The 19127-nt window shown below is 44.6% G+C and overlaps 1 protein-coding gene across 2 annotated transcripts in view; it reads left to right on the plus strand.

Moving 5' to 3' along the window:
- dip2ba (disco-interacting protein 2 homolog Ba) overlaps window positions 1-19127 on the plus strand; it is a 31087-nt gene that overhangs the window by 7835 nt on the left and 4125 nt on the right. The window contains exons 2-28 of one of the 2 annotated variants that reach the window (XM_062564418.1): window positions 7486-7557; window positions 8726-8881; window positions 9025-9150; window positions 9258-9494; window positions 9598-9726; window positions 10446-10565; window positions 10912-11109; window positions 11307-11398; window positions 11477-11587; window positions 11701-11824; window positions 12068-12177; window positions 12506-12608; window positions 12782-12846; window positions 12963-13056; window positions 13257-13376; window positions 13472-13586; window positions 13885-14024; window positions 14139-14275; window positions 14546-14626; window positions 14721-14848; window positions 14957-15071; window positions 15379-15580; window positions 15691-15803; window positions 16317-16340; window positions 17899-17979; window positions 18098-18221; window positions 18321-18442. In XM_062564418.1, coding sequence (XP_062420402.1) covers window positions 7486-7557; window positions 8726-8881; window positions 9025-9150; window positions 9258-9494; window positions 9598-9726; window positions 10446-10565; window positions 10912-11109; window positions 11307-11398; window positions 11477-11587; window positions 11701-11824; window positions 12068-12177; window positions 12506-12608; window positions 12782-12846; window positions 12963-13056; window positions 13257-13376; window positions 13472-13586; window positions 13885-14024; window positions 14139-14275; window positions 14546-14626; window positions 14721-14848; window positions 14957-15071; window positions 15379-15580; window positions 15691-15803; window positions 16317-16340; window positions 17899-17979; window positions 18098-18221; window positions 18321-18442 — 3239 coding nt within the window. The remainder of the gene's footprint in view (window positions 1-7485; window positions 7558-8725; window positions 8882-9024; window positions 9151-9257; window positions 9495-9597; window positions 9727-10445; window positions 10566-10911; window positions 11110-11306; window positions 11399-11476; window positions 11588-11700; window positions 11825-12067; window positions 12178-12505; window positions 12609-12781; window positions 12847-12962; window positions 13057-13256; window positions 13377-13471; window positions 13587-13884; window positions 14025-14138; window positions 14276-14545; window positions 14627-14720; window positions 14849-14956; window positions 15072-15378; window positions 15581-15690; window positions 15804-16316; window positions 16341-17898; window positions 17980-18097; window positions 18222-18320; window positions 18443-19127) is intronic. The other variant, XM_062564420.1, reaches the window with a different exon arrangement.

Raw genomic sequence — 19127 nt, forward strand, 5'->3', positions numbered from 1 at the left:
ACTGCAAATGCCACAACACAACACGAACGCCGCAACACGAAAATACAAAAGCCACATCACAACCGCAAATGCCACAACGCAACACGAACGCCGCAACGCGAAAGCGAAAACGGAAGTAGCTGCCCACGGGAGCGAGCGTATTTTGGAGGAACGGAGCTGGAGGATGCCAGATCGTTTAAGAAGTAAGTGAAACATGATTCCTTACTTTAACTGTAGCCGCAAGGAATCATGTTTCACTTACTTCTTAAACAATCTGGCATCCTCCAGCTCCGTTGTTACGTGCCTACTGGTTTTTGAACCTACTGGTTTGGCTACGCGTTTAGATGTTATTAAGAGAGTAATCCTACTTGGGCAATGTGCTAGAAAACCTGACAGAACTATGTATTTCACGCTACGCCACCAAAAACCAGTTGTCTTGGCTCACCCTGAACCAAAAGATGTTCTTGCCACTGACGATTTGCAATTTCATGATAAGTAGTGAAATCAGTAGCGGCATTTGACAGCTCGGTTGGCCGACGGCGTAGCGCCGCCGTCTTATAAAGTTATGCTATTTTGCTCGACTGCGAGTTCGAATCCAGGTTGTGGCGATCTTTTAATAAACGTATGTTCTTTTATTTATTTCTTTATACGTAGCAGTGATGTAGTGCTCACTTATACAATCATAACCGCTGCATTGGATATGGGATACATTTTGAACATTTTCAGAAATATGTTTGCGACTGTGTGACGGATCAGGTGACCGAGGCAGACAACATCTGCCGCTGTCGGGGCAAAACAAACACGCACGCGTAGCCAAACCAGTAGGTTCAAAAACCAGTCGGCACGTAACAACGGAGCTGGAGGATGCCAGATCGTTTAAGAAGTAAGTGAAACATGATTCCTTGCGGCTACAGTTAAAGTAAGGAATCATGTTTCACTTACTTCTTAAACGATCTGGCATCCTCCAGCTCCGTTCCTCCAAAATACGCTCGCTCCCGTGGGCGTTCCTCCAAAATACGCTCGCTCCCGTGGGCAGCTACTTCCGTTTTCGCTTTCGTGTTGTGTTGCGCCGTTCGTGTTGCGTTGCGGCATTTGCGGTTGTGATGTGGCTTTTGTATTTTCGTGTTGCGGCGTTCGTGTTGTGTTGTGGCGTTTGCGGTTGTGTTGTTGCTTTTGTATTTGTCTGAACCTTCTCGGCCACCGTATTATGTTGATCCTAGTACCAACACAATCAACCTGAATTGTTTTCATCCCGTACAGGAAGGTCTGATTTAATAAAATGATTAGTTCTTTGTGTCGGTGTGCTTGTTTATGTGTGTTTGTGTCCTCATGGATGAAAGTGTTTGTGTGTCTGTCTGAAATCTAGTGGACCCGCCACCATGACTTTGATGTGTTGTGTACTTGTGAGTCTTGTCTTTATCTTTCCTTCTCGCTTCCTCTAAGCTCCATCTCCTGCTTTCCTTCCCGTGCTTCTTACATGGTTTCACTTTTCAGCTTTCAAAAACGTTTTGTTTCATCCTCTGTGCCGCTTACTCCCTTAACTCATTACCTTCTGTAATGGCAAAAAGGTGTTACCCGTCTTTTACTGTAAGCTGTTAAGTCCCATTTGAACCGATCGGTGCCAACATGCAGAGCTCACTCTGTCTATTCTTATCTTGTAAGTTTTTCACAAGATAAGGATCTTTATTTTTTTAAAAGGCAGCTGTAATTTAACCGAGCGCACCATCCAATATGCCAGTTATTCATGCTCCTCATCATACTTATCATTTAAAAAAAAATAAAAATAAGGATCTCTACGGCCCTTTATCTGATAAGACTGAGAAATCAAATTGTCTTGTTCATGTTCACGACAAACTGTGCTGAATGTGAGTGGAGAATCAGCTGGGACAATCAGTGGCAGCTACTTGTTCGGATATTCTTGAGAAGAAATGAGTTTGTACGGTTCAGTGATGGATAATAACTAACCACATGTTGCCCAGCCCTTCTCAGTCGTGATTTAACATTTCAATTCACTGTCAAGACCCAATGAGTTTCTCCTTCAGGTGACAAAATGCTAACCACTTCTACTGGAGATTCTCTGTAGAGAGAATTACACTCCCTCTGCTTTTTTCTTAGCTGGATGGTAGGTTTCTTCTTCCATCTAGAGATTACTTTATCCTCTGTGAAAACCCCCACATGTGCTAACTGGCTCCCAGAGGAATTGCAGGCCTGCTTTTGGAGTGGAAAACATTGGTCCTTGAGTCTAAAGGCCTTTGTATAAATGTTTCTCTTTGTTTCCAGCCATGAAGAAATGTCCGTCTTGACTGAGACCTGATTGTTGATGCTATTTGAAAACTGTTGTACACACACACACACACACAGAAAGGCAAGTCTTGAAATACAAACAACCTGATCTAATCAGCGTGTTCGTAGCAAAGCTCCAACTAATCATGCATTTAATCTATCAATGTATTGTCTTATTATTACATTTAATAATCCATTTTAGTGGTCTACAAAATGGGCGAAAATGCACATTGCAGAATCCTGAAGTTGAGATGGGGTTTAGTTTTGCTTGCTAGAATAAGCAACTGAAAATCTACAAATATTTAATTTTCTATCACCTGGTTCCCAGGACAAAGGTAGGCAGCAATTCCTCAAATAAAAAATGAAACAACAAAACTCTTTTCAAAACAGTCGCCGTTTATTTTTCTCTCCCTCGACTAATTGTATTCAAATGAATGAATACATATTGGCGGTAATTTGATATTCTTGTCGTGCTCCTTCCATCTAAGAGAGTGCTTTGGAAATAAGCTTGTGACATCCGCTCATGCTGAGGTCCAGGTGCCACCAAATAGCCACAGAGACGGGCTTATGCATTTGCATTTTCCTGCCGAGTGCTATTCACTTGCTGTTCTCAGCGCATGTTGTGTTCCTGCTCTCTATAAATAAGATCCTGTGGGTGAAGTTGCTTTCTCTCTCAGACCCCGTGTTTATGGGGGTTTTGGTATGTAAATGTACACTGACGCATTTGTGAGAATTTCAGTTTGTGGTTTTTCTCCGCGTCTCCTCGCTGTTGCCCCCCCCCCCCCCCCCCCCGGTGGGGACCAGCTCTCTTTTGTTGGTTTCTATCTCTCGTGAGAGTGAGTTGTGACGGTGTCACATGTTTGCGTCTCATTCGTTTCAGACAACAAGCCGCTGGTAAACAAAGACTGCTTTGTGCAAATCGAAACCGGTATTGTTGGCTGAAAACTCGTCCATGACCTCACACGCCTCGGATGGTTTGGACATTATTGACGGCAATCGTTTTGACCGCACAAAATCCACACCAATGTCCAGACGGAGTGATGCAATCTGTCAGGTTGGATGTAATCTCACATTACAGATTGGGATAAAACCCGAATTGTAAATGTGGGATTATTCTCACAACTGAGGTTTTCTTTATCTGAGCGACCCAAGTCGTTATTGTCGTTGACGTGTGTTTGTGTGGCGTCATGTGTTGTTCAGGAGCCTGTGTGTCTGCAGGGAGCGGAACTGATACCAAAAGCCAAGATACAAAGTCTGTGGCTGACAAAAACAGTAATGCTTCCAACCAGAGCTGGACGCCACCAGACTAATCTGACCACAGTAATTACAGGGCTCCACTGTGTGCATGTGCACACGTGCACAAGGAGGTTGGAGTAGTCTTTGTGACTACTCCAACCTCCATGACACACCATGTTTAATGAGATTACATATCCGTTTTGCCTCATCCTCACCGGAGAAGAGGAAAACTGGCTGGGTGCCTTTTTGTTTACACGCAACCTTTTAGTGTGGTGGTGTGCGGGGCCTGCGAGGCTAATCAGCTGATCCTCAAAGCCATTTAGTAGCAGCATCCGCACACAGACACATGACAAATCATGTACCTCTGCTATACTTACCCGACTTTAACCTGATGGTCCCTGCGTGTGTTACCTACAGTCTACTCTCTCTCCGGTCCGCTGGCATCAGCCCATAGGCTCATCATTCGGTCTATGAGAGGACACATTAGCCCCGCAGTGACCTCCGACTGTTAATGAGACCCCCGGAAACCGCGCTGGCTCCTCGCTTGTACCCCTTTTGGTGTTTTCATCATCTAGTGCCTGGGTTGCTGGCGTTGATGTGCTGCAATATTTATCTATGGTCCATGCTGTTTCACCTATAATTTAAAAAAACACTAAAAGCTCTTTCACTCTTGCTTTCGCAGCTTTTTTTTTTAATCTACCAATGTGTGTGCTGACCCCAAAACAGGCGTCAAACTTTGGCATTAAATAGTGCTCTGCCGAGCCTCTCAGGCGGAGAGCAGCATTTTCCTGAGTTGGGTGGCGTCCGAAGTAGAAGGAACGCTGCGTTGCGGCAGAGAAGTTGGCAGGTGTTACTCCGATTGAAAGAATGGCCGGTAATTCACACTGGCTTTGTTGTTGGAGTTTTATGTCGGCGTCTGAGACTTGTACCAAAGTGCTGTTTGCTGATGGTGGCAGCTGGGATTGAGCTGTTTGTTCAGATTATTTACCACATTATTTACCACAAACGGCAAAACCCTTTTCAAGTTCTTTCCCATTCCAATATTGATTTCACACATTGCTGATTGACCTGGAGTCTTGCATAAAGTTTTAGTTGCTGCGGGTGTGGATTTGTCCCAGTTCATTTGAGTTGCATTGTGTATTCCCCACACACCACATGTGTGTATATAACCATAACCTCAGTCCTTCCTTCCCCAGGCCTCTGACTGTGTGCTGTTCATTACTCATCACTTAGTCACCATTGACGTGGTTTTTCCAAATTGTTTTGAGATGGCCAAATATTAGGTTAATTCCTTAACAGATTAATAACAGCATTTTCAGTTTGTTTCATGTGGTTAAGCACATCAGATGCTTGAAAAGACCAATGAAAACAACTGTCAAGATGATAATGTTAGAACCATATTATTTACTATGGCATCTGTGCACCTTCCTTTCACGTAAACCATAATCTCAATCTCGTATGCCACTCAATGGCAAATAGAGTCCCACATGTTGAAACTTTTTTGGGACTTTCACGTCACACATCAGCTTGAATTGCATATCAAATCCAGAATTAGGCCTCAGATTTGCTCAAAACGTAAAGTATATTTTTGATGGACTTAACCAACAGGGCGAGGCAACAGATGAAAGAGGCTGGAAAATGTTTCTCTCATCTGCCTGATGCCTGGATGCACAACTGTAAAATCCCTATTTTTATAATGAGGCTTTCCATTATAATTATTGGTGTGACTGGGTGCGTGTGTGTGTGTGTGTGTTTACCCTGATTCGGACCCTGTGCTGTCAGCTGTGAGAGGCTCAGCCCCCTTAAGGCTCGTCCTGAGGTCAGAGGTCTACAGCAGCAGATTTAAAGGAAATGCCATGGGGGGCACTGTCGTCTCGACTTAAATGAGCTCTGAAACAGCCCCCGCTGATGAAGACTCACTTCCACGCCTTTTTTTCAATTACCTTTTTTGTCACTGAATTTTTACGTCAAAGCACACCCCGAACAACTTTGACACACATCTCATAGAAGGCTTCTACTGCAACTCTCAGCTAGCCTTCACTCCTCTGTGTGCTGTAGCACCCCTTAACCTGCAACAGCTGTGTATACACACATGTGCACACACTCACACACAAATATTTTGCTTTCTGCACCTCAGAAGAGTTTCTGGCCAATTGGGCTAGCTCTCCTGGCCAGTTGGTCCTCTCTGTTAGCAAGATGTTCTCCAATCAGCACATTCCTCCTCCCCTAGACAGGCACATGGATTTTGGCAGCCCACATACAGGGTGGGGTAATGCTCATATCCTGTCCCCTGACCGACCGCTTTGCTCCTCATGCTCGCACTCGAAACGCCACATTCTTGCTCTCGAAAATCGACAGCTTTCCCTCTGTTTTAAAACGGCTGTTACAGTCCCTCGTTCAACCCCCCCGAGCCCTCTGCGTCTCTGCCCACTGCCACCAACAGAGCCTGCGCGGTCCTGCCAGTCCACGCCTGTTATGCCCTCGCACAAATACAGACTCTCTTCTGTCCTCCCTCCCTCTCCTCCATCTTTCCATCCCTCCCTCCGGGCACCACTCGGACGCCAGGGCTCGGGCCGACCGAACCCCGTCTCCACCGACAACGATGTTCCAGTCCACCGCAATCAATCTGCTGCGGATTTGTGGCGTTTTTGTATGTCTGTTTTGGAGGGTTTATTCCCAGCCAATGGCCCAAGAGAAGGGGCCGTAACGGACATTCGCTGCTGTTGTCTTTCACCCCGACTAGATTTAAAGCCTGTGTGTATACCGAGCATGAAGTCACCCCGCAGGAGCTTTCTAACGCACAGAATTCGGTGCTCAAAGTATCAAAATGACTTTAAAACTTTCTCTTAACAAAAAAAGAATGACGAAGTACCCAGTCCCCCCCCCCAAACTGTCTCTGACTTTGGCCGTTGTTGTTTTTTTTCTTTGCAAATGATGCGTAATCCCTCTGCTCCCTCCCGCTTCCCCCGTTTCCTCTGAATTTACAGTGTTGTGAAACTTCAAGAATTTCCTGCATGGGAAGGATCTGAAATTAAAAGTCTGCCTGAACTCGAATACGGCCAATCCACATACTCTGTCCTCCAGGGAGCCTCCTTTTTATGTTGTTTTTCCAGGCAAACACCACACACTACCACATAGTGACTAGTGTGAGAAAGCTCCAAAGCACACATGGGCCTCCCCACCCATTTGCGGGGCTTATCGAGCCCACCACCCTCCAATCTGCTGTTGAACTTTGCCATTGGATTTTGTCGCTGTGGGTTTGTTTGTGCGCACAGGGGGGAGTGTGTGTGTGTGTGTGGTCTGTGCGTTACTGACCTGGATAAGGTGTGCCTCTCGCAGGCCTGCTTGCCGCTCAGGCGCGCTGTGTGTTTTGGGGTCCTCGTTGAGTAGACTTTGTCTTGCCTCCGTTAACTCTGGGAGCAGTGGGAGTCCTGCCAGAATGAGGAAGGGGTGGGGCTGAGTGTACAGTGGGGAGAAAGAAGGGGGAGGTGGAGGAGATAAATCGAGTCCCATGTGAACCGGGCTCCCATGGCTTCCTTTTTGCTCTGCTTAGTATTCCAAATGTCCCTGATAGCCTTCAGATTTCCCATTGTTCTCTGCTACGCTCGCTTATCTACTTGTTCCCCTAATCAAATTTGGGTTTTGTTGCGTGGTGGCTTTTTTCTTTTTTGTGCGCTTGTCATGTTTATTCACTGGGGCTAATGTAAGGCTAAACAATGGTGTTATCTCCTCGCCTAGTTGTACATGGCCTGAGGTGTTAACATGTGTATCTCCGTGGCTCTGGTTTAAAAGATCATTGTTATTATTATGACTCAACCCTGACACATGTTTGAGCTAAAGCAGAGGCCGTGTGTTTGTGTTTGTTCGGAGGAGTGTTGTGAGTACCTCATCTGGTTTCTGTGTGTGTCTGTGTGCACAGTTGTATGGCGTTTGTGTGTTAATTATAACTGATATAACGGTGTGGTGTCGCTGTTCCCTCTCTCTCAGGTGACATAACGCAGAAAGGCTATGAGAAGAAGAAGGCCAAACTGCTGGCCTCCTACATCCCCCCTTCACCCAGTAAGAACAATTCTTCTTCTGCTTTTCCTAATGCCACTTCCAAGCCATCTTCCTGTCAGCTTTTTTAGGGCCGGTTGTTATGAGATGCAGAAGGTTTTAAGTAATTGCATCATAAGTCCTCAACAAGTCATGAGCTCAGGAAGCTGGGCTTTATAGTTGAGTTAATTGTTCTGCTCTATCTGTATGGAGAATCACATAGAATAAACAAATGCTCAATTAAGAAAGTAGTGTCACTGAATCTCCAGTGTGACTGCAATTCTCTTTGTCTATGACAATTCTTGGCTTTCTGTGACACTCTAGTGGTTTAAAGTGGAATTGCACATTTGTATAAATGATATAATAACCGCGGCGCTGTAGAAAACCCACAGGCCATTGTCAGTCACATAAGTAGGGAATTACCAGAGGTTCACTGTACTACTCTGAACCAGTTCTTGTTGGTCAGATGATATGCTCAATTGAGTCACATGAGGGTGTGGAGTTTTCCACAGGAAGAATTACGCCACATTAGCGTTGGCATGAAAAGACCTTTTTCTTGATGTGTCAATGTAAGCTCATTCTAAAAACAGGAATACTTAACTTCCTTTCCTGCTAGATTAACAGAGGCCTGTTTCGGCTTGAGCTACCACATGACACATGTGAAGTGATTACGCACACGGGGAATATGAAAAGCTCTGCAAGAATCCAAATCTCACGTGGATCATTTCCATATTTAGTACATTAATTGGTTGTTAGTGTGTTCTGCTCTGGCAGCTTGCCCTGGGTGTGAAGTCAGGTATTGGGAAGCTTTGGAGCTCCAAAGGTTGCATCCCGTGTCCTTATTCTTCTCAACCACCATCCACACAGAGACACTGCAGCCCAGGTCCTCTGAGAGGAGTTGACTAAAAATATATTTGCTTGAATCTAGCCTAGTTTCATGGACTTTGTTAACGATATAAGTTACATCAGTCGAGTAACATGTCCTTATTTCACTTTGTGCTCTGTAGAGAGGCTACATTTAGAGAGCTTCTCTTTAATATAATATGTAATATTTCATGCCTCCATGCAGCTGTAGGCATTATGTGAAGCAAGAGTGGGCCTCTAACCGAAATATCCAGTTGGTTGGTTGCTTATTAATGTCAACTTCCATGTGTTTTTAATGAATCTGCACGTACCGACTCCTTTTCCGTAGACGTGGATCTGTCCCTGCCGGATGTACAGCTTTCGCCCGGCCACAGTGTCGACCCCAGCCCAAGTCCAGAGACCCCGGGCCCCTCCACATCGTCGGCCTCCAAACACCACCGCGCACACCGCAGTGGAGGGGCCAGGGACGACCGCTACAGATCAGGTAAACGACACGGGTATAAACCATCAGCATGTCAACGTACTCTTTTAAAAAAAATTATTCGTTTATTCGTTTGTTGACTTTCTTTCTGTTTGTCTACCTCACTTATATCTGCTTCTCCCTTTTTATTCTCGCCCTTTGTGTAGACATCCACACTGAGGCTGTGCAGGCGGCACTGGCCAAACACAAAGAAGAGAAGATGGGCCTACCCATGCCGACCAAGAGACGCTCTGCCTTTGTCCAGTCTCCCATCGATACCTGCACACCTCCAGGTGAACTACATTCAATGTCAATTAAAATACTTTTTAACAAAATAGTGTTTTGTTTATGACATCTAAATATTGAGGATATTTAATATTTCTCTTTTTTTTTTTATCAGACACATCTTCTGCATCAGAGGATGAGGGCTCACTGCGCAGGAAGGCAGCTTTCAGTGCAGTGCTAGCCCAGAGCCTGCAGAGCCCGGATTACTGGATCAACCGCTCGGTCCAGAGCTCCTCCACGTCCTCGTCCGCGTCCTCCACCCTCTCCCATGGAGAGCCCAAGACGCAGCCTCAGCCACAGCCCCAGCCTGCCGCTTCCTTGTTGGCCGATTTACTGGTCAACGCACGCATCGGTAAACCTCACTGAGGGTCACTCTGACCCCGATACCTAACCGTGTTTGTTTGCCTCTTTCCCTCTTTCGTGGCACTCACCGCCCTCCCCCCCTCTCCCACCAGAAAACAACGTCCCCCCTGATGTGACGTCCTCGACTCCCCAGGAGAGGGGGTCCAGGTTGGACTTGCCTCCAGCCGTCAGAGGCATGAGCCGTGGACAGAGCCGCTCCAGCATGATTGAAACTGCTGATGGTACACTCAGAGATGTTTTCTTTTATAAAAGTCTTATGTTGGTATTAGAGCGTAGATTTACACAATAAAGGAAGAAAAGTCCTAGTAGTTTCCACATGTTGAACTGTCATCTGGTTATTAATCTTCTTCAGATTGGAGGTCAAACCCATTTCATGCGTGAATTGCTCCAAGCAATTGCACTGATCAAACTGATTGGAGGGTTCAAATCAATAAGCGATCTGCCCATGTTCAACATTCTCCTCTTTGCACTGTGTGGTGAATGCTGCTAATCACAGATATTTTGTTTTCTTTCTTTTGGGTCCATTAATCCTGTCCCTGTCTTGACTTTCATTTAAAAAAGGAAAAAGAAAAGGTAATATAAATCGATATCGGGGGAAGGGGAGGGATGCGAAAGAGCTCCAAATCGGCTTGCAATTCCAGCCTGGCGTCTGTCTCTCTGTCTCTGTTTGTTTCGTGTCATAGGTTTAGACGTACAGAACATCCTATATTAGATTTCCCAGTACGATCGTCCAATCTGTGTCTCTTACCAATTCTCCCTTTGAATCCTTCTTGCTGCTGATTTTGATCGTCTCTACGTGCTAGCGCCAAGGGTTCTACTTGTGTGAGAGTGTGTGATGAAGTACACTTGTATTTGTGATGCAATCAAATTGCATGTGTGGGTGTGTGTGCTGTGTTATTTGAGTTGTTTCTGACTGGCTGTTGCCTTGTTGTTTGTCCAGGCGTGCCTGTCAACAGTCGGGTGTCCACTAAGATCCAGCAGCTGTTGAACACACTCAAACGGCCAAAGAGACCACCACTCAGTGAATTCTTCCTTGATGATTCTGAGGAAATTGTAGAAGGTGAGACACAAAGTGTGATTATGCATTTATTCAACCCTCCTGAGCACATTTATCAATCGGTGTGTGCACTTGTTGCTTCAGTCAGACTCTTGACACACAGTCATTGACACACCAGTATTTTTTTCAGCTTTTGATATGAACTTTTAAAATGTTACATCTTTTGACAGCTATTGACTAACTAACTAAATTTGTAAATACTATTTTATGTTCAATTAATGGATGCTGAACAGAAAAAAAGGAATGGTCCAAATGAATACTCCAATTAAACAACATGTTGTTGCATGCTGTGGGCTTGTCCTAATCATCGTCTGCCTGCCCTCTCATCTGTCCCTCTGCACTTGTCCAGTGCCCCAGCCTGACCCCAACACCCCAAAGCCGGAGGGACGTCAAATCATCCCGGTGAAGGGAGAACCCCTCGGAGTGGTCAGTAACTGGCCTCCTGCCCTACAGGCTGCCCTCGCCCGCTGGGGGGCCACCCAGGCCAAGAGCCCTGCCCTGACTGCTCTGGACATCACCGGCAAGCCCCTCTACACACTCACATATGGTGAGCACCAACTCTGCGCATAGAGACGACTACGTACACAACAAATGGCAAACATGTTGTGTGGCGTTAATGTCCAGAATATTGTGTTCTCCAAATGGAAATGTGGACTCTACCTGTAGCTATCCTTGATCAGTTTCACAACATGGTAAACCAACAAAATACAGGACATATTAATATTTGGCTTATCTTTTCCACAGGAAAACTATGGAGTCGCAGTCTGAAATTGGCCTACACACTGCTGAATAAACTGGGCACCAAGACAGAACCGGTGCTACAACCTGGAGATCGGGTAAGAGTCTCTCAGTGGCCACTCGCCACGTTGTGTACTTAGGCGCTCGGGTAAAAAATAACTTTCTTTGCTTCATAGGTGGCACTAGTGTATCCCAACAGCGACCCTGGCATGTTCTGGGTGGCTTTCTATGGCTGCCTGTTAGCCGAGGTCATCCCAGTGCCCATCGAGGTACCCCTGTCCCGACAGGTAACACAGTGGCTCCAAAAAACAGTCATTGAAAACAGCTATGTTTTTAATTGCCACAGTATTTTTATACTAGCCCCTCCATGTTTGTCATGAGTCTCATACCGTCTCCACAGGACGCAGGCAGCCAACAGATTGGCTTCCTATTGGGCAGCTGTGGCGTTAGTCTGGCCCTGACCAGTGAGTTGTGTCTCAAAGGGCTTCCCAAGACACCTAACGGGGAGATCATCCAGTTCAAAGGTTAGTCAGCACCGTGCATCTCTGTCTGTCTCTCTGGGAGCCGTCAGAGTACAGACTCGTTAAAAGGGAACAACGGGGGGGATGTTCACTGGCCAGTTTAGGGCTTCAGTGTGGGACTGGGTGGATGTCACTCTGTTTGTAAAGAAATTGTCTATGTACTTTTGGCCTTGAAACCAAGAGGATGTTTAGTGCGGCTCCAGTCGAGTGTGCCGAATCACAAATATTTCTTACTATGTTTACCAGGATGGCCAAGGATGAAATGGGTAGTGACGGACACCAAGTATCTGACCAAACCGTCCAAAGACTGGCAGCCTCACATCCCCACCGCCAACACAGACACTGCCTACATAGAGGTACCATTCAGAGCATGCTGTCACAATTTTCTACTTAGGTTATCTCACAAAATTGTATTAAATTTCCGATATGAGAAAATTTGGAAAGGAAATTACAAGTTATCTTTTAAACGACCTTGTAAAACATAATCCTCTTACATTTTAATGCTATTCTATGTGTTTCAAATTGGTTCTCTACTCTCTTGCCGTCTTTTTTTTGGTTAAGGTTGGTAGAAAGCGGTACACATGCACTATATACATGACATGTATTTATGATTATTTCCATTGGTTTGTTTCCAGGTGTTTTGCTCAATTAATTTGGATTACGTGTGTGTCTCTCTTCCAACAGTACAAAGCCAGTAAGGAGGGAACGGTGATGGGAGTCGCTGTGTCAAAGATCTCAATGCTGACACACTGTCAAGCGCTGACGCAGGCCTGTAACTACTGCGAAGGTCAGAGCTCGGTGCTTTCGTACCATTTACCACTTCTGCTTCTTTGCCCTCTACTACAGTAACCCCTTTTTGGTTTGTAAGGGGAACTAAATTATGTTATAAGCAGTCACACATAAAGTTATCAATATTCTTGCACACAATGATCACTTATGTGGCCGTGTTTTCTGTCTTAGGGGAGACATTGGTCAACGTGTTGGACTGCAAGAAGGATATGGGCATGTGGCATGGTGTCTTAACGGTGAGCAGAATGCAACAGTTTGTACTGTGTACAGATTGGTTAACCTTTTTCAACTTGGGTTTGTTGTACAAGGTGACATTGGCAATATGTTTATTTTTTTTAATTATTTTTTCCAGAGTGTCATGAACAGAATCCACACCATCACGGTGCCATATGCGGTCATGAAAGCATGTCCCATGTCCTGGGTGCAGAGGGTCCACATTCACAAAGGTTTCAGCCAATGTCCAATCTCACTTGTATTTGATACATTTACATTATTATTATTTTTATTTATATCTACAAATTGTGTAATAAACAAAGTGCAAAAACATTTATTTGTTTGAAACAGTGAATATATGGGCTGCTTTGTTTTTTTAATAACTACTCTCAACATGCAAGTGCACCACATAACGTTCCCTTCTATCCGATAGCACGTGTGGCGTTGGTGAAGTGCCGTGACCTCCACTGGGCCATGATGGCTCACAAGGACCATAGGGACAGCAGCCTGTCCTCCATCCGTATGCTTATTGTGGCTGATGGAGCAAACCCATGTGAGTCCCATGCTCTCTTTGTAATACTAGCGCCGTATGAACTTCTATGCATATTTCAACCTGTTTTGGAAATGTGTTTTATCCCATTCTTTCAGGGTCGGTGTCGTCGTGTGATGCCTTTCTGAACGTGTTTCAGTCTCACGGTCTGAAGCCTGAGGTGATCTGCCCATGCGCCACCTCTCCTGAGGCTCTAACTGTGGCCATACGCAGGTACGTGTGCATTCTCACAGGCTATGGGATAAGACATGGGCAAAGCCGGTCACTTATATCAATTTTTTCTTTGTTTGTTAATATGCCTTTCTTAGTTTAAATTAAAAAAAATCTCTAGAATATACTAATGACACTACTTTAAAACAAAACCACCTCTTGCCATGTTCAAGATAAAACCACAAGACTTTCAGACTGGGACTTGATTATCACTTGACTACTATTCCCTTCCTGCTCCCGCCCTGCATGACCCATTATTATTTCACTCACACTATCCCTTCTCTTTGTGCTTTCCCTGCAGGCCCGGTGCACGAGGAGCTCCTCTACCAGCCAGAGCCATCCTGTCCATGGGCGGACTGAGCCACGGGGTGATCAGGGTGAACACAGAGGACAAGAACTCTGCTCTCACCGTTCAGGATGTGGGACACATCATGCCTGGAGGTTGGTATCAAATGGCATTGCGACTTGCCTTACCTTATTCATTGTTTATCTTACCTTTATAAGAATACAGGTACTGAATTATACCTAATGTTTCGAACCGTTATTGTGTTTCAGCCCTGATGTGCATTGTGAAGCCGGACGGGCCTCCTCAGCTCTGCAAAACTGATGAAATAGGAGAGATTGTTATCAACTCTCGGGCTGGAGGCACCATGTACTACGGCCTGCACGGGGTCACCAAAAACACATTTGAGGTATGTCAGTGCGTGCTGGGTTCAGTTTCTGTCCCACTACACTCGGTATGTACACGGTATAAGCTGGTTTAGAAAATACACGGATGGGAAAGAACACATGCTTAAATGATTTGCCTAAATAATGGAGCCGACCTGTTGCATTTTCTTGACATGACTTAAGTATTATCACAATTGTAATAAATATAAGATATTTTAATTATTATAGGAGATCAGAATAAGTTTTTCTGTGTGCATTTGAGTCCAACCGTTAATTTATCTGCCAACCTGTAGGTGATCCCTGTCAACCAAGCCGGAGCACCAATAGGAGAAATTCCTTTCAGCCGAACGGGTCTGCTTGGATTTGTAGGACCGGTGAGCAAGAGAGATTAAAATAAAGACTTTGCCTTCTCAGATTTAACAAATAAATGAAGTGAGTTTTTATGGAGTTCAACTGTTTGCTTTGCAGGGAAGTCTGGTGTTTGTTGTGGGAAAGATCGAGGGGCTGCTGATGGTGAGCGGGCGCCGCCACAACGCCGACGACCTGGTGGCCACTGCCCTGGCGGTGGAGCCGGTTAAAACAGTTTACAGGGGGAGGTGAGTCACTGACTGCTTCTTGTGAGCCAGTGTGCTTTGTGTGTGTGTGTGTGTGTGTCACTGTAGTGTCACGGACAGTGCTCATCTATTGTTTTGCTATTGGTGCAGGATCGCTGTGTTCTCAGTGACGGTGTTTTATGATGAGAGGATAGTGATCGTGGCGGAGCAGAGGCCTGACGCCAGTGAGGAAGACAGCTTCCAGTGGATGAGTCGAGTACTGCAGGTAACTTCACATGCATGGTAAACTTGCCATTTAGTGAAGGCGGAGGTTTTTACTTTTGCAGAACAGTCATATTCTGATGCTTTGGGTTAGTTCCCCTTTCAGAACAGGCAGGCAAAAAAGCTTGTTCCCCTACAGTTGCTAAAATAAACTAAAATGTGAGATCACAATGCTGCCTTGTTAATGCACTCAATGATGTAATGTAGTACGTTGTGTTGATTGTTGCTGCTTCGATCTGGGTTGCATTGAAAGGCATGATCAGTAAACATAACCATATTGACTTCATCAAACAACAACCTTTTCTTCACAGGCCATCGACAGTATCCACCAAGTCGGCCTGTACTGCCTTGCTCTAGTCCCGGCCAACACCCTCCCAAAGACGCCCCTCGGAGGCATCCACATCTGTGAAACCAAGCAGAACTTCCTGGAGGGAAACCTGCACCCCTGTAATATCCTCCTGTGCCCGCACACCTGTGTCACCAACATGCCCAAGCCACGCCAGAAGCAACCAGGTAGTCCACCTTAGACAATAGCCAATGCTGTTTACGATACATTATCGCGACAAACACTAGTTTGAAGTGGAAAGTATGTCGCTAAAGGAACGTGTCTTCGATGTGTTCAGTGGATGTCGGCCCCGCCTCTATGCTGGTCGGCAACTTGGTGGCAGGGAAACGGATCGCCCAGGCTACAGGCAGAGAGCTCGGTGTGGTGGAGGACCAGGATCTGATCCGAAAGGTACTTCCTGCCACCCACACCTGAAGCACACTTTGACCTCACGGGGCGTGTAAAATAATGTTTCGAATTTTAATAAAATCAACGGTATGAAAATATTTGCATGAACTATATACCGTTTCTGCCATTACTTACTGTATATTAAACACGATATCACAGTATCCATAGCTGATTAATTGTTTTATGGGGTTCGTCACGCAAAAAAGCCTTATGGGATGTTTTTTAACATTATTGTTAACTATTTCCATGTTTGGGACTGTTGGTAGGACAAAATACAAAACTTCTAACTCTGGTTCTATAAAATTCTGATAGGCTCTGATTTTTATTTATTTCCTGATGTTTGCCGCTTCATGAATCAAAGATAAGTGGCAAATTGATTGATGTTAATATATCGATAACATAGTTACAAATCTATTTAAATCGACTTGAATGTGTTGGAAGACCCAATCGAGTGTGTGTCTGAACCTAAATCTCTGTTGTTGTTCTACCTTTAACTTTGCTTGGGTTGGGCTGTAGCTCTGTATGTGGCCCACTATGATGGTAAGGCTCTAGCCTGAACCCCACCCGTCTGCTTCTCCTGCTTCCGTCAGTCAGATGTGCTTTTTGTAGCCGCGACAGCCTGACGGCCACCAGCAGCAGCAGCTTCGGGCCGACGCATAGATATATATATATATATATAAATATACCACAGCTATAACTGTCCAGGCTGGTTCCTTGGCCAGCAGGGGTACACACACTTAAACTAATAGACATACAAATCAAGTTAAACACCACTTTACACTCATCAGTGTCCCATAACAGACACTCTACTGTCACCTTTTTGAAAAGGGGAATTTGCCAGCAGCCTATTAGTTTTACAGAACCTAAAGCACTTTATTACCTGCAGTTAATTAAAGAAACTTTTCGTTCTTTTTAAGTAAGTAATGGATCCCTTAAGCAAGTGGTTATAAACCGTCTGCTACCGTATGTAACCACCGAAGGTCTCGCGTTCCGCTTAATGCTAATAAACCCCATAGAGGTATTGATTAGGAACATCTTTGTGTGCACCTCTGCTCGCCGTCTTCACTGTGATGCTCCCATGTGTAGCATGGCTTCATGAGTGCTCAGGGCAGACGTTCTGCATGATGTGACTCCTGATGCATTGTTGACCTGAGGGCACCCTTAGAGAGAGAGAGAGGGGGGCTTGTTCACTTCAGTAACTTTATTTGTGTTTAACTTTATGTGTCAGCTTCACTTGGCATCTGTCTTAAAGACTTTATTTACGTTCACGTCTTTTTCAATCCTGTCATCAGCCAGTTCCTTGGATTATTGATAATACTTATCAGGTGGTTGATAGTCAATTCCATTCAATTCCATTCAATCCTGAAAATACTTAATCATCATACACATTGGATAAGGGAAAAACTTCCCCAGAAAACCTTTTTAAAAGGATAAAAAAGGGAAGATATCACATAGAGCAAATGAGAGATTCCTCTCCCACGATGGCCAGAACTGCTATAGATGCCACAATGAAAAATTAAACTACTTAACAGTCAATCCATATAAACAACATGATGCATTGAGTGAGAACATTTGTGGCCATGGTAGCCCTTATAGTAGCAGATTAATACTTTAAAAGTGATAACTACTAATAACAACAGTTTAATTTCATTATAAAAATAGCTATTGTAATGTTCCCCTGAGACATTTTGGCTAAAGAGATGTTTCACCGAGGCGCTAAAAGGCTTTTCAAGGTTGTCCTGCCCCGGCTTGTTAGGGGCCTGAGCTGCAGATGGTCTCTGCTTACTTTGCCCTGCACTACAATATTCTGTAGACGTACTCCGGTCTTGTGTCTCCCTGGCAATGTCACAGAATGTGTTTTTTTATCCTTTCTCTATTCCACACAGTCTGTTTGCGTTGACTAAATCTATCTGTTGTCACTGAGATCCGTTTATGGCTGTTGGTTGGATCATGTGTAGGGAGGCACTTATGTTATCTGTTGGATCCCTTTTATAATACTTTATTATTTGCCACAGATGAAGCTTTTTTATTGTGTTTGCAATAGATGTATTGAGTCGGTCCGCCATTAATGTTTGTGTGATGACACTCTCTTTACCAGCACCAGTTTTTGTCTGAAGCTCTGCAATGGAGAGCGCAAACGGACCCGGACCACGTACTGTATGTGCTGCTCAATGCCAAGGTAGATCTCACACACACACGCATGTATCTGAAAGTGTGTTAATAATAACGGATAAATAATACCTGCCTTTACGTTGTGTACTGTCTAATATTTTGTACTTTCTCACTTTTCGCTGTAGGGAGTGGCAGTGTGCACCGCTACTTGTGCACAGCTCCACAAGAGGGCCGAGAAAATCACAGCTACCCTGATGGAGAGAGGAGGCCTCAACACAGGGGACAATGTGGTGCTGCTTTATCCCCCAGGTAAAAAAAAAACACACACACACACACACCCCTCCCTCATCACGGACATCTCTCTGGGATTCGGTTCCAACGGCTGATGTATTTCTGTCATCTCTGCAGGTATTGACCTTATAGCTGCCTTCTATGGCTGTCTCTATGCGGGGGTCATCCCTGTGACGGTGAGGCCGCCCCACCCACAGAACCTGGCTGCCACTCTCCCCACGGTCCGCATGATCATTGACGTGAGTGCAACCCACTGGTTTTCTAAATAATACTACTTCTATTACAGATTACAAAAGTACAACAAATTCATTCCATCTCAGGCTCCGCTCGGTTTTCATGCACTGCTCTAATCAATTAGGTTTTGTGCCATTTCATCTTTTTTTTTCCGTCTTGTTGAAGAAACCATCCAAAATAAATATTTAGGATATTTATATTCTACTTTCTTTCATAGATCTCCCCTAAATGTATCAAAACATAGCATTGGATTATAATAACAATAATTAATTAATAATTAATAGTTTTTTTCTCATAATCTTAGTCAGGAAACTCCACATTTCATTCCAGTTTCATTCCCATCTATATTCTGTTTTTTTTAAATGATTATTTTGTTCAGATATTGGTTCTGCAAGTGTATGCAAATTGGAAAATATACATCTAAATAAGTCTTTATTTGCACAGTCAAACAGATTCTACATGTTCTTGTTATATACAACTTATTCGTTATCCCCAAATAATCAGCAGTTGAAGATTCATGGTGATATCTATTAGTTACACCGTTACCCTATTTACCACTTTCTCAATATTATATTGCTTTCAAGGACCAGTGGATCGATCTGTTATAGTTGTCAAAGTGTCATGAAGTAAGTAACTGACTCACACCCAGAATCAGTGAGGTGCCTCTGTGCTCCATCACTAGAAGTGATT

This window comes from Pungitius pungitius, chromosome 1, assembly GCF_949316345.1.
Source record: "Pungitius pungitius chromosome 1, fPunPun2.1, whole genome shotgun sequence".
Taxonomy (NCBI): domain Eukaryota; kingdom Metazoa; phylum Chordata; class Actinopteri; order Perciformes; family Gasterosteidae; genus Pungitius; species Pungitius pungitius.